This window comes from Erythrolamprus reginae, chromosome 8 (genome assembly GCF_031021105.1).
Source record: "Erythrolamprus reginae isolate rEryReg1 chromosome 8, rEryReg1.hap1, whole genome shotgun sequence".
Lineage (NCBI taxonomy): Eukaryota > Metazoa > Chordata > Lepidosauria > Squamata > Dipsadidae > Erythrolamprus > Erythrolamprus reginae.
Window position 1 is genome coordinate 2,054,038 of NC_091957.1, and position 14,142 is coordinate 2,068,179.

The window sequence follows — 14,142 nt, forward strand, 5'->3', positions numbered from 1 at the left end:
CATATAAATCTAAGTGCCATTGCTATTATCCAATGCAGAATTAGGAAAAACACTTTTTCTGGAATTTTCAGCCTTACGTTTGAGCCGGAGGGTTTGGGGAGAAGGGGCGGAGTTGTTCCAGCCCACCAGGCATTTCCCACATGCTCAGAGGTTGTTATCGTCTTCACTTCCAGGAGCGCGACGGTTTCGGGAGCCTGGCCGTCACCCGGGGCAGAGGGCGCGGACGGGGAGACTGGAGCCTGGGCACGCCCGGCGGCATGCAGGAAATCACTTACACGGTGCCAGCTGACAAGTGTGGCTTGGTGATTGGCAAAGGTGAGTCTTCCTTCCTTCCTTCCTTCCTTCCTTCCTTTCTTCCTTCCTTCTTCCTTCCTTCCTTCCTCCTCTCTCCATTCCTATAGCACATTATCAGATTCCTCCCTTCCTTCCTTATTTCTTTCCTTCTACCCTAATTTCCTTCCTTCCTTATTTCCTCCCTCCCTTCCTTATTTCCTTCCTTCCATCCTTCTTCCTCTCTCCATTTCTATAGCACACTGTCTGATTCCTCCTTTCTTTCTTTCTTTCTTTCTTTCTTTCTTTCTTTCTTTCTTTCCTTATTTCCTTCCTTCTCTCTCCCTTATTTCCTTCCATCCTTATTTCCTTTCTTCCTCTCTCCATTCCTATAGCACACTATCTGATTCCTCCGTTCCTTCCTTATATCTTTCCTTCTACCCTTAATTCCTTCCTTCCTTATTTCCTCCCTCCCTTCCTTATTTCTTTCCTTCCATCCTTATTTCCTTCCTTCCTTCTTCCTCTCTCCATTCCTATAGCACACTATCTGATTCCTCCGTTCCTTCCTTATTTCTTTCCTTCTACCCTTATTTCCTTCCTTATTTCCTCCCTCCCTTCCTTATTTCTTTCCTTCCTTCTTCCTCTCTCACTTCCTATAGCACATTATCTGATTCCTCCCTCCCTTATTTCTTTCTTTCTGTCTGTCCTTATTTCCTTCCTTCTCTCTCTCTCCCTTCTTTCCTTCCATCCTTATTTCCTTCCTTCTTCCTCCTTCCCTCCCTTCCTATAGCATATTATCTGATTCCTCCCTCCCTCCCCTATTTCTTTCCTTCCGTCCTTATTTCCTCCCTTCCTTCCTTCTTCCTCCCTCTCTTCCTTTCTATAGGTTTTTTTCTTATCCTCCCTCCCTCCCTTCCTTCCTTCAATGCAGTACGGCCAGCTGACTCTGCCCATAGTCCACCACTTTCCCCAAGCATCTTTCTCAACAACAGTCCTTAAGCATCGAGCCATCCCCCTCCAAAAAAGAACCAGCAAAGTTGGACTTTGCTCCAACTTCATGGACACTTCCGTCTCTGGGTGGGTGGGTGTTTATGTGCGAGAGGCTTGAGAAGGGCCCTTCACCGGTCAAGGGCTCCCTTTGCATCACCCTCGTCCGACAGCTCGCAGCAGCCTTCTTTTCGGAGCCTGGGGTGGGGTGGGGGGGCTGTATTTCCATGATAAACCCAGTCCTCTTGACAGCCTCCGCCCTGTCACCGTTGGCTTTTGAGCCCCTTTTGATTAATTGCTTTACGATTCTGCGTCCAGCTGTGGGTGCCTCCCCCTCCTCTCTGTTCCCTTGCTTGAAGAAAAGCAGCCCCCTCCTCTGAATAGCCGTCTCCCGACAAGCCCCATGTGTGAAGCAGGTGACTGGCCTTTTGTGAGAAGGGAGCGGACGGCCTTTCAGGGACCCAACACTGGCTGGTTCCTTTTTTTTTTCCCCTTCGGCCCTCCAGTCTTTGGGCCGAGGACTTGAGAAGACTTGCAGAGGTGGGCATCGGTCATTTCGTCCCTCCTGGCGTGAGCCGACTGCTGTAGCAAGTGTTGAAACCCAAAATTCCTCCGTTAGAGCCGACTCAGATCTGCTCCTTGTCAAAGCCTCGGAAAGGGGTTTTATTTGCCTCATTTTGTTCAAATAAGGCATACGGGGAGAGTGCGGTACTGCAGGCCACTGAAGCTGACTGCTAGATCTGTAGGTCAGCGGTTCAAATCTCATCACTGGCTCAAGGTGGGCTCAGCCTTCCCTCCTTCCGAGGTGGGTCAAATGAGGACCCAGATTGCGGGGGCAATAGGTGGGCTCTGTTAAAAAAGGCTATTTCTAACACGAATCCCAGCAACCGGTTAGGTCCCACAGTACTAGAACTCACCATCTCCTAGTGATTGCCCCCAAATCACCCCAATCGACCCTCATGCTCAAGACAGTACTAGAACTCACCATCTCCTAGTGATTGGCCCCAAATCACCCCAATCGACCCTCATGCTCAACACAGTACTAGAACTCACCATCTCCTAGTGATTGGCCCCAAATCACCCCAATCGACCCTCATGCTCAACACAGTACTAGAACTCACCATCTCCTAGTGATTGGCCCCAAATCACCCCAATCGACCCTCATGCTCAACACAGTACTAGAACTCACCATCTCCTAGTGATTGGCCCCAAATCACCCCAATCGACCCTCATGCTCAACACAGTACTAGAACTCACCATCTCCTAGTGATTGGCCCAAAGTTAGCGGTCAGTTTTCACTCCTAAGGCAATACTAGAACTCCACTGCCTCCCGGTTTTGCCACCATTCCTTGCTTTTTTTTAAAAAAACCCAACCTCTCATTGGAGGCTTTGGAATTCCGTAAGGTTCCTGCATGTTTCCCGCCACCCAGATCCAGCCGGGAAGCTGTTTGCAAAGCCTCCTCCCAACCTGTTGCAAAAAGGGGGTGGGACGGGGCTTGTTTTTGCCAGCCTGGAGCGAATGTTCTCAGATGCTGAACTAATTGGTCCTTCTCCCCTTCGCCTTTGGTTTCTAACCCCGGTTAGGATGAGGGTCACCACGCTTCTCCCCACCTCCCTCCCGCCTTGTGTGAAGTTTTGCAGCGGTAAGAATCGAGGCATTGTGAGCTCTTGGAGGAAGCCTTTGTTAAGCAAATTTCGCCAGGAGGCCAAGAGCCTCCCTTCTCTGCCTCCGGGTATCTGTCTTTGGGTGTCTTGTTCCCTTTCGGGGGGCTAAATTTCCATTCGTCGTGCCCCACCCCTTCTACAAGCCTTTTCCTTGTCGGGCTGGTTCTTTTTTTCTCACCAAGCATTGGCAGCCAGAGGCTTTCCACCAGCCCTGGCTAATTCTGGAGAGCTCCATGGGGGAATCGGCAACAAAAAATTCTTCCTACCAAGGCGGCATTGCGGGCATTTGTTGACCTGGCCCTGCATTGTTGGAATATTTATTTATTTATTTATTGGATTTGTATGCCGCCCCTCTCCAGAGACTCGGAGTGGCTAACAGCAATAATAAAACAGTGTACAATAGTAATCTAATACTATAAACGATTAAAAAACCCATTAATGCAAAAACCAGACATACATACATACATACCATGCATAGAATTGTAAAGGCCTAGAGGGAAAGAGGATCTCAATTCCCCCATGCCTGGCGGCAGAGGTGGGTTTTAAGTAGCTTGCGAAAGGCAAGCAGGGTGGGGGTAATTCTAATCTCTGGAGGGAGTTGGTTCCAGAGGGCCGGGGCCGCCACAGAGAAGGCTCTTCCCCTGGGTCCCGCCAAGCGACATTGTTTAGTTGACGGGACCCGGAGAAGATCCACTCTGTGGGACCTAACTGGTCGCTGGGATTCGTGCAGCAGAAGGCGGTCCCGGAGATAATATGGCCATTTGGCAGGACGTTTTTATGTTCCCAATATGATCGAGGGTTGTTTGCGCCTTGCTTCCAAGCGAGACCGGGGGGGGGGGGGGGATCTAAGTTTCAAAAAATATTTGAAAACAGAGCTGGTTTGGGGACAAATATTTGGGACAGAGCTGTTAAATATATAAATAAATAAACTAGGGGTGACGGGATAGCAGCCTTCCAATATCTCAGGGGCTGCCCCCCAAAAAGAAGGAGTTAACCTATTCTCCAAAGCACCTGAGGGTAGAAGAAGAAGCAACTTTGACCCGTGCAATTATACCAGTCCTCAACAGAAGGCAGGTTGATAGCAATGGTTTTTTCTGCAGTTCTGATAATCCTCTGAAATCTGTGTCAGTCTTGTTGGGTTGCAGAGCCATTTATGTTAATTTAATATTTGACTTCTTTTATATTGTACTGTATTTTTTTATATATATTGTTGTAAGCCGCCTTCAGTCCCATTGGGAATAGATAGATAGATAGATAGATTAGATTAGATTAGATTATAGGTAGGTAGGTAGGTAGGTAGATAGATTAGATGATAGATAGATAGATAGATAGATAGATAGATAGATTAGATGATATATATAGATATAGAAAGATAGATAGTTAGATTAGATGATAGATAGATAGATAGATGATTGATAGATAGATAGGTAGATTGGTAGATTAGATGATATATATAGATATAGATAGATAGATAGACAGACAGACAGACAGACAGACAGATTAGATGATAGATAGATAGATAGATAGATAGATAGATAGATAGATAGATAGATAGATAGATAGATTAGATGATATAGAGATAGATAGATAGATAGATAGATAGATAGATAGATAGATAGATAGATTAGATGATAGGTAGGTAGGTGGGTAGGTAGGTAGGTAGATAAATAATAGAGACAACCAGACAGTAGATTGATAGATAGATAGATAATAGATAGATGATAAATAGATAATAGATAGACAGATAGATAGATTATTTATTGATTGATTGATTGATTGATTGATTGAGAGATGATAGACAGACAGGCAGGTAGATAAATGAGAGATTATATATATATATAGAGAGAGAGAGAGTGGGAGGGAGGGAGGGGGAGAGAGAGAGACAAAGTAAGTTAGATGTGCACCTTGGAAATCCAGACCTCTCGTAATGGCAGTTCTGGGCCTGTGTCATGAGTCTGGGGAAATGGGGCCATGCAGCCTTCTGGGCCTGGCCTCTCTCTCACCCAGCCTCTCCCTCCCCTTTGTCCCGCTGCAGGAGGGGAGAACATCAAGAGCATAAACCAGCAATCGGGGGCTCACGTGGAACTCCAGCGAAACCCTCCTCCCAACACGGACCCGAACGTTCGGATATTCACCATCCGAGGGGTGCCGCAGCAGATCGAGCTGGCCAGACACTTGATCGACGAGAAAGTGGGAGTAAGTTCCTCTCTCCTTCCAGCTTGCTCATTCCAGGGTGGGCAATACAGCCCCTCTCCGCGTAGACATCAGAGGGTTATTGTTAGTGGCAAGTATTCTGAGCAGAGACAGGTTACAAGCGGTGTGCCACAAGGGTCTGTTCTGGGTCCTATTCTTTTTAATATGTTTGTGAGTGACAGAGGGGAAGGTTTGACTCTGGGACAGTGATGGCAAACCTATACCACGGGTGCCACAGGTGGCACGTGGAGCCGTATCTGATGGCACGCGAGCCGTTGCCCTAGCTCAGCTCCAACATGCATGTGTGTGCCGGCCAGGTGATTTTTGGCTTGCACAGAGGCTCTGGGAGGGGGTTTTTGGCTTCCAGGGAGCCTCCAGGAGGATGGGGAGAGCGTTTTTACCCTTCCCCAGCTCCAGGGAAGCCTTTGGAGCCTGGGGAGGGCGAAACACGAGCCTACTGGGCCTGGCAGAAGTTGGGAAACAGGCCGTTTCCGGCCTCCAGAGGGCCTCCGGGGAGCAGGGGAAGCTGCTTTTGCCCTCCGCAGGCATTGCATTATAGGAGTGGGCACTTACGCATGTGTGATAGCACCCGAGAAAAAAAAAGATTCGCCACCACTGCTTTGGGGTAAGTGACAAACACCCCCACCCCAAATTACGATGTCTTTTTTTTCCTTTTTCCAGGGCACCAACTTAGGTGGGCCCGGGGGATTTAGCCAGGGGCCTTTCAGCCAGCAACCTGCGACGACTCATCAAAAGTAAGATTGTTTTTTCTCTCTCTCTCTCTCGCTTTGTGCGTTTCGCTTTCTCCCAGCTTTAACTGGTGCTTGCAACCCAACTGCGGGATCCGTAACGTTACGGGATTGTTTCCGGGTGCTTTACAGACGCAGACAAAGGCTCTTCCCCGCTTTTGAAGCCCTTTTGCTTCTCAAGGTCAGAATCGGCAGATTCTGCCGGTGCTGATAGGAGGTTATGGGGGGGCTTCTTTTTTGGGGGGGGGGGGGCAAACGACGGACGGAGGTCACAGCCTCCGAGAGACAAAAGGCACAGGCCTTGCCACCCAAGCAATGCGGCTTCTGCATTGTTAGGTCGTGGTTAGTTCCCAGAACCTAGGAAGGTTCGACTTCGAGAGTTGTGGCTTACAATCCCCTGCAGTGTCCTGCATGAGGGATGAGTTATTAATAATAATAATAACAATAACAATAATAATTTTATTTATTTATTTATTTTTTTATTTGATTTGTATGCCGCCCCTCTCTGTAGACTCGGGGCGGCTCACAGCAACAATAAAAACAATGTACAACAATACGCAGCTCAATTTTTGCTACCTGGATGCCATATTGGGGCATTCCGGCTGCCACCAGCTACTGGTCTCTAACTATAAATTGGGGCACGATATTAATTATACCTTTAAAAAGTTGAGCTAAGTTTGAGGAAGAGAAGAAAAAAGAATTGCTGGCAAAACTATTAATCCAAGGATACTAGTTTAATCCCAAACATAAAAACTCCTTTATAATCCCCGTCCTTTGCTTCTGGCATAGAGGAATGGTTTCCCAAGCAGGTAAAGAAAACAATATGCAAATGACAACATTAAATCTAAATGAAACTTGGAGGTCTTCTAGTCCAACCCCTGCTTAGTCCAACCCCTTCAGACAAATGGTTGTCCAACATCTTCTTAAAAACTTCCAGGGTTGGAGCATCCACAACTTCTGGAGGCAGGCTGTTCCACGGATTAATTGTTCTAACTGGAAGTAATACCATCAGTGCTAGAGGGGAGAGGGGTTTGTGGAGAGGAGGAGGACTGTGTGGTGGGGGGCCCTTGGTGCTCTCTGAGCTTGGTTATTCCCTTGCAGACGTTCCATGACCCAATTAGGCAACGCCATCAGTGTTAGAAGGGGGTAGGGTTTGTGGGAAAGAGGAAGAGGAGGAGAATGACTGGGGTCCCTGGTGCTCTCAGAATTTGGTCGTTTTCCCGCAGACATTTCACTACCCAACTAAGGAACACCATCAGTGCTAGTAAGGAGTAACGGTGTCTTGTCATCCACAGCGGTCCCCAGGCGTTCATGACCCAAGGCTGGGGGAGCACTTACCAGACGTGGCAGCAACCAGGACAGCAGGTCCCAAGTAAGTCTCACCCCGTCCTAAAAACGTTTTCTTTGTTGGGGAGGGTCTTAGCGCTTGGGACAGGCTGGAGGCCCCCACGATGCCTTACAGCAGACGATTTTCAGCTGCAGCGTTTCGATTGCTTTTGATTGGCAGCTCTGCCCCCAGGCAAGATTCTGTTAATGTTGCTTTACAATAAATGTTTGCCGTAAATGTTTATATAGACGGCTGTCAGGTCACCCTTAGTCCTTCTTTTCAGACATTCTGCAACTCTTCTTCATATGTTTTAGCCTCCAGTCTCCTAATCACCTTTGTTGCTCTTCTCTGCACTTTATGTACAGTGGTACCTCTACCTAAGAACGCCTCTACTTACGAAGTTTTCTAGATAAGAACTGGGTGTTCAAGATTTTTTTGCCTCTTCTCAAGAACCATTTTCCACTTAGAAACACGAGCCTCCGAAACTCTAACTGGAAAAGGCAGAGAGAAGCCTCCGTGGGGCCTCTATAGGAATCTCTTGGGAGGAAACAGGGCCCGAAAAGGCGGGGAGAAGCCTCCGTGGGGCCTCTCTAAGAATCTCCTAGGAGGAAATAGGGCCGGAAAAGGCAGGGAGAAGCCTCCTTGGGGCCTCTATAGGAATCTCCTGGGAGGAAATAGGGCCGGAAAAGGCAGAGAGATGCCTCCGTGGGGCCTCAATAGGAATCTCCTGGGAGGAAATAGAGCCGGAAAAGGCAGAGAGAAGCCTCCTTGGGGCCTCTATAGGAATCTCCTGGGAGGAAATAGGGCCGGAAAAGGCAGGGAGAAGCCTCCTTGGGGCCTCTATAGGAATCTCCTGGGAGGAAATAGGGCCGGAAAAGGCAGAGAGATGCCTCCGTGGGGCCTCAATAGGAATCTCCTGGGAGGAAATAGAGCCGGAAAAGGCAGAGAGATGCCTCCGTGGGGCCTCTATACGAATCTCCTGGGAGGAAACAGGACTGGAAAAGGCGGGGAGAAGTCTCTGTGGGGCCTCTCTAGGAATCTCCTGTGAGGAAACAGGGCCTTCACCGTCCCTGTGGTTTCCCCAATCACACATTATTTGCTTTTACATTGATTCCTATGGGGAAAATTGTTTCTTCTTACAAACTTCTCTACTTAAGAACTTGGTCACGGAACGAATTAAGTTCCTAAGTAGAGATACCACTGTACATACATTGGATATGTCACCATACATTGAAACTGTTAGAAACTGACCAGAACTGCCAGATAAAAACTGGGAATAGTTAGCCCTGGCAGAGCACATCCTTCCTTTGGGTTACATGTCCTTTTCCTCCCATAGTTGGGCATAAGATATCCCAGCTCTTCCGAAAAGTCAATCCATAAACATCTTGAAAAGGGTTCAGACCTCTGTCTGGCTGCTCTGTAACCTCTTCTTCTTTGTCGTTGTTTTGCTTCTCTTTGGGCAGGTCAGCAAAGCCAGCAGCAGAATAACCAACCGGATTACAGCAAGGCATGGGAAGATTATTACAAGAAGCAGAGTAAGTACCTTCGGACTCGTTAATGTAGCTTTAGAGAACAGTTGGATAAGAGACAGCGTAGCCCAGAGCTGCATAAGGGGCTGAGAAAGAGGCTCCAAAAGAGACCCCCCCCCCTTTAGTTTCTCAGGCTGTAAAAGAGACGGTGGGGGATTTGTACTTTCAGACTTGCAAGGTTCTGTTAATGTAGCTTTAGAGAACAGTCAGATAAGAGACAGCATAGCCCAGAGTTCCATAATGGGTGAAGAAAGTAGCTCAGAAGAGACCCTCCCTAGTTTCTCAGGCTGTAAAAGGGACGGTGGGAGATTTGTACCTTCAGACTTGCAAGGTTCTGTTAATGCAGTGTTTTTCAACCAGTATGCCGCGGCACACTAGTGTGCAGTTAGACATGGTCACGTGTGCCGCGAAGCTCAGAGAGAGAAAAAAAGCAGGAGAGAAAGAAAGCAAGAGAGAAAGAAAGCAAGAGAGCGAGAGAAAGAAAGCGAGAGAGAGAAAGAGAACAAGAGAGAGAACAAGAGAAAGAAAGCAAGAGAGAGAAAGCAAGAGAGAAAGAGAACAAGGGAGATAAAGCAAGAGAGAGAGAGAAAGAAAGCAATAGAGAGAGAGAAAGACATAGAGGGAGGTACGGAGGGAGAGAGAAAGAGCAAAAAAGAGGAAGGAAGAGAAAGAAAGAGGGATGGAGAGAGAAAGAAGGGAGAGAAAGAGGGGAGAGAGAAATAGAGCGAAAGGAAGAGAGAGATAATTTTTTTGTCCAAACGTTTTTTAGCCCCCACCCTCCCCACGCTCAATGTGCCCCAGGGTTTCGTAAATGTAAAAAATGTGCTGCGGCTCAGAAAAGGTTGAAAATCACTGTGTTAATGTAGCTTTAGAGAACAGTCAGATAAGAGAAGACGTAGCCTTGAGCTGCATAACGGGCAGAGAAAGAGAAAAGGAACCCTCCCTAGTTTCTCAGGCTGCAAAAGAGACAGTGGGGGATTTGTACTTTCAGACTTGCAAGATTTGATTCAGGTAAAGCCTTACAGTAAAGTGGAATTCATTCATTGACACTGTTAGCATGAGCCCCGGCCCAAAGCTTAGCCCGGAGCGGGAATCCCCGGGGCGTGAGTTATTAGTGGACGGGGTAGGTGGGCTACTCCCCAGCCTCCTCGTCACCCTCTCCTTTACCCCTCTTCTCTTCTTCCTCCTCCTCCTCCTCCCCCCTTCCAGGTCATGCCGCCACTGCTGTTTCCCAAGCCAGCAACCAGCCCGACTACACAATGGCCTGGGCAGAGTATTACCGACAACAGGCCGCCTATTACGGGCAGACGTTAGGGCAAGCTCACAGCCAGGTGGGTGTTCCTCTTCGCACATAGTTGCCGCCTTTTAAAGCCCACCGGACAGTGGTTCAATTCTCTGTAGCACCCCCCCTCCCCCCAGTGAACGGAAAGAGTCAATCTTTCAGTTCACTTGACAATTCACAGACAAGCTTAAAGCCCCAAAAGAGGATTTTAATTTTAAATCCCTTTGCAGTAAGATAGGCGGCTAGTAAATTTACAAATATTTTTTTAATTAAAAAATTATAAAAATAAAAAAAATACATTTTTTTTAAAAAAAATCAAAAGTCAACGAAATAAGCAGGTTTTCTTTTTCTTTTTAAATATTTTTTATTAATTTTCCACTTTTAAAAAGGAAAAAACAAAAGTAAGTACAGAAGAAAATCAAAGAAAATTAAGTTAATAATAGTATATACAGATATTAGCATTAAAGTCACTGTATTTATATTATATTAATTATACACCAGACTATAATTTGGGATGCTGGAAGGCCTGAAGGCTGCCTGGGTTTTGACCTTACTCCAGCCCACTGCAGAAACCAAGGCGTAAAGTCAAGACTCATACAGGCATATAAGTCCAAATAAATAAATAAAATTAATTAATTAATTAATTTTTTAAAAAAACATATCCCACTCTTTAGAGCACTGGTGAGACCACATTTGGAATAATACTGTGTCCAGTTCTGGAGACCTCACCTACAAAAAGATATGGATCAAATTGAATGGGTCCAAAGAGGGGCTACAAGAATGGTGGAAGGTCTTAAGCATAAAACCTATCAGGAAAGACTTCATGAACTCCATCTGTAGAGTCTGGAGGACAGAAGGGAAAGGGGGGACATGATCAGAACATTTAAATGTGTTAAAGGGTTAAATAAAGTTCAGGAGGGAAGTGTTTTTGATAGGAAAGTGAACACAAGAACAAGGGGACACAATCTGAAGTTAGTTGGGGGAACGATAAAAAGCAACGTGAGAAAATATTATTTCACTGAAAAAGTGGTAGATCCTTGGAACAAACTTCCAGCAGACGTGGTTGGTAAATCCACAGTAACTGAATTGAAACATGCCTGGGATAAACATAGATCCATCCTGAGATAAAATATAGGAAATAGGGCCGACTAGATGGACCGTGAGGTCTTTTTCTGCCGTCAATCTTCTGTGTTTCTATGTAAAAATTCAGACGCTTGGAAACTGACTTGTATTCATGACTGTTGCGGTGTTTTTGTTTTTAAACACCGAAATTGCAAAAACCTTTTTCCCAAGGCATGGATGCAAAGGGGAGAATTGTGCGTGGGGAGGATGGGTGTGGTTGTCAAGATAGGGTTGGAAAACCCGTTGAACATTTTAAAATTCTATTTTCCACTCACTTTTATATATATATATATATATTTTTCTGTTCTTTATTTTTCTAGGAGCAGTAGAACAACTGTTTGATCCTTCTTCCTTTTTTCCCCCTTTTTCCTTGGAATCATTGTGGAAACAAACCTTTTTTGTAACAGAGGTTTCTAGATTTGCAACCGTTTGAAGATCTTTCTTTCGTTCTTTCTTTCATTCTTTCTTTCTTCCTTTATTTTTTTTTCGTGAAACACTAGTGGTTAGGATAATCTATACTGAACTTTTTTCTAAGAATCAGGAACAATTAGCAACGTGTACTAAACTTTACGGACATGCTACATCATTTTCTCTTCCTTTCCCTTAATTTCTGCTTTTTTGTTTTGTTTTTATTTTTCGGGGAGGATTCATTTCCAAAATTGCAAGAGGGGGAAAAAAATGACAGGAAAAAAAAAATTAAAAAGAGCACGAAGCAGGACTCCGAGAACATGGCTTGGAAGGGAAGCCAGCAGACATCTGGTGTCATCACAACTTTTCCCCAAAGCTGTGACATTTTCAACAAATGGGTTTTTGTGTGTGTGAGCGCGCGTGTGTGTTTGTTTGGGGGTTCCCCCCGCCCTCTTCTCCACCACCCCCTCTTCTCCTTATACTTTGATTTTAAAATCTTTTTTTCTGTTGAAAAAAACAGACAAACAAAAAAATAAACGCTTGGAAGTCTTAGGTGGTTATGTAACGGATTCTAAAAGAAAAGAAAATGAATTTTTTTAAAAAAACAGTATTTAAATATTCTTAAATATGTAAATTCATTAAATATTTTACTTCTAATTTTTCTTGTAACTTGGCTGTCTTTTTTTGATTTTATTGCATTTTTTTAAAAAGAAGAAACTGAATTATGCTATGTATTGTAATTAATTATGTGAATTCTTTATCGGGACAGTTGCTGTTTGCTGTCAAGTTCGTTTATTGCAGGGGGGGGTCATTTTGTAGGGGCTGTATAATTTCTAGAGATCTAAAGGGTTAATATAAAAAAAAAGCAATGTGTTAATTTTTTAGTGATACTATTTTCCTTTCTATGTTTCCCTGGCTGGTTGCATTTGTAAATCTAAGACCTCCAAGCATCTCTTTAAACAAAAAACAAAAAAAAAGAGCAAAATACTTTTTGTCTATTTCAGAAATAAATACTGTTATTTTTAATATTAAGATGAAACTGCTATTAGTATCTTTAACAAGCACTGTGGAACATTAAATCCTATAAAATAGTAGTAACTATTTTTTAATTCCAGGGTGTGTGTTGCTTTTGGCTTTTTATTTTTTTTTCCCTTTGTTTTTAAGTATTTTCTTACCTTAATATTTGTCAAATTTTACCTAGAGGAAATAAAAATGAAATCTAGTATTAACCATAGGTATGTTCTGAATAATTTTTTGATTTAATAAAAGGGATAATATGGTTTCCAGTGTTTACTGTAGTGTTTTCTTGTACAGATAACAGTGTATTTTTAAAGAGAAAAAAAAACGGAAGTAAAGCTATTTTTTTCTTGACATTTTTAATTGATCTATGGGACATTCCGTTTTGAATTGTACCGAAGTTGCTGTTTTAGGAGCTTCCTCGTCCTCCCTCCTCCTATTTCTTTATAATGCTTGAAATGTCTAACTGTATACAGGAAAAAAAACAAATGAAAAACAATTGGATAATGTTCAGCATGATGTTTTAAAACGAAAATGTTCTTTTTATTTGACTGACAGTTGCATTTTACACTCTCTCTATAATAAAAAAAAATTCCACACCATTACATTTCTGGGTGCTCTGTCGGTTGTCCTCTTACACAAAGGTCACATTTAAAACGGGTCTCAAGTTTCTCCCTCTCCCCCCCCCCCTTTTTTTTTTAAAGTTTTCTGTCTGCTTTCCGTTGAAGTTTTAAAAAGTTTTTTTTAAAATGTTCTTAGCGGTTTAGACTCGGGTGGGATTCCACCAGTTCGGGCGATGATCAGCTGGTTCGCTCTGTCGATCAGCTGGTTCCGCCCCTGCACTTTACTTATATCTTATACCGCCCCGAGTCTTCGGAGAGGGGCGGCATACAAATCTAAGTAATAAATAAATAAATAAATAAATAAAATCTTCTCAGCTGACGATTCGCACGGCAGAGCAGATTGCCACGCCCAGCAGTAACGCAGAAGATTTTTCGTAAAAACATACCGCAGCACACTTGCCCCGCGGAAAACACGCGGCCACTGAAACAGTTTATTTATTTTTTGATTTGATTTGAATGCCGCCCCTCTCCATAGACTCGGGGCGGCTCACAACAATAATAAAACAGTATATAATAAGCAAATCTAATATTTAAAAATCATCTAAAAACTCATTAATTTAAAATAATTCAATGCAAGCATACCATACATAAAACTATATAAGTCGGGGGGAAATATTTCAATTCCCCTATGCCTGATGGCAGAGGTGAGTTTTAAGAAGTTTGCGAAAGGCAAGGAGGGTGGGGGCAATCCTAATCTCCGGGGGGAGCTGGTTCCAGAGGGCCGGGGCCACCATAAAGAAGACTCTTCCCCTGGGTCCCACCAAACGACATTGTTTAGTCGACGGGACCCGGAGAAGGCCGACTCTGTGGGACCTAACCAGTCACTGGGATTCGTGCGGCAGAAGGCGGTCTCGGAGATCTCGGAGTTGCTAAATCGGCATGATCTCTCCACTGGGTTTAGTCCTCTGGCAGCTCAAGAATCAGGGTTGGCTACATCCATTGAATAAAAACACACACACAACACACAAAG

The 14,142-nt window shown here is 44.6% G+C and overlaps 1 protein-coding gene across 2 annotated transcripts in view; it reads left to right on the forward strand.

Annotated features, from left to right (window-relative positions):
• FUBP3 (far upstream element binding protein 3) overlaps positions 1–13,151 on the forward strand; it is a 39,469-nt gene extending 26,318 nt beyond the window's left edge. For both annotated transcript variants that reach the window (XM_070758475.1, XM_070758476.1), the window contains exons 13-19: positions 174–315; positions 4,958–5,118; positions 5,797–5,870; positions 7,160–7,236; positions 8,655–8,726; positions 9,930–10,051; positions 11,445–13,151. In XM_070758475.1, coding sequence (XP_070614576.1) covers positions 174–315; positions 4,958–5,118; positions 5,797–5,870; positions 7,160–7,236; positions 8,655–8,726; positions 9,930–10,051; positions 11,445–11,453 — 657 coding nt within the window. In that variant the 3' untranslated portion in view covers positions 11,454–13,151. The remainder of the gene's footprint in view (positions 1–173; positions 316–4,957; positions 5,119–5,796; positions 5,871–7,159; positions 7,237–8,654; positions 8,727–9,929; positions 10,052–11,444) is intronic.
• The last annotated feature ends 991 nt before the right edge of the window (positions 13,152–14,142 follow it).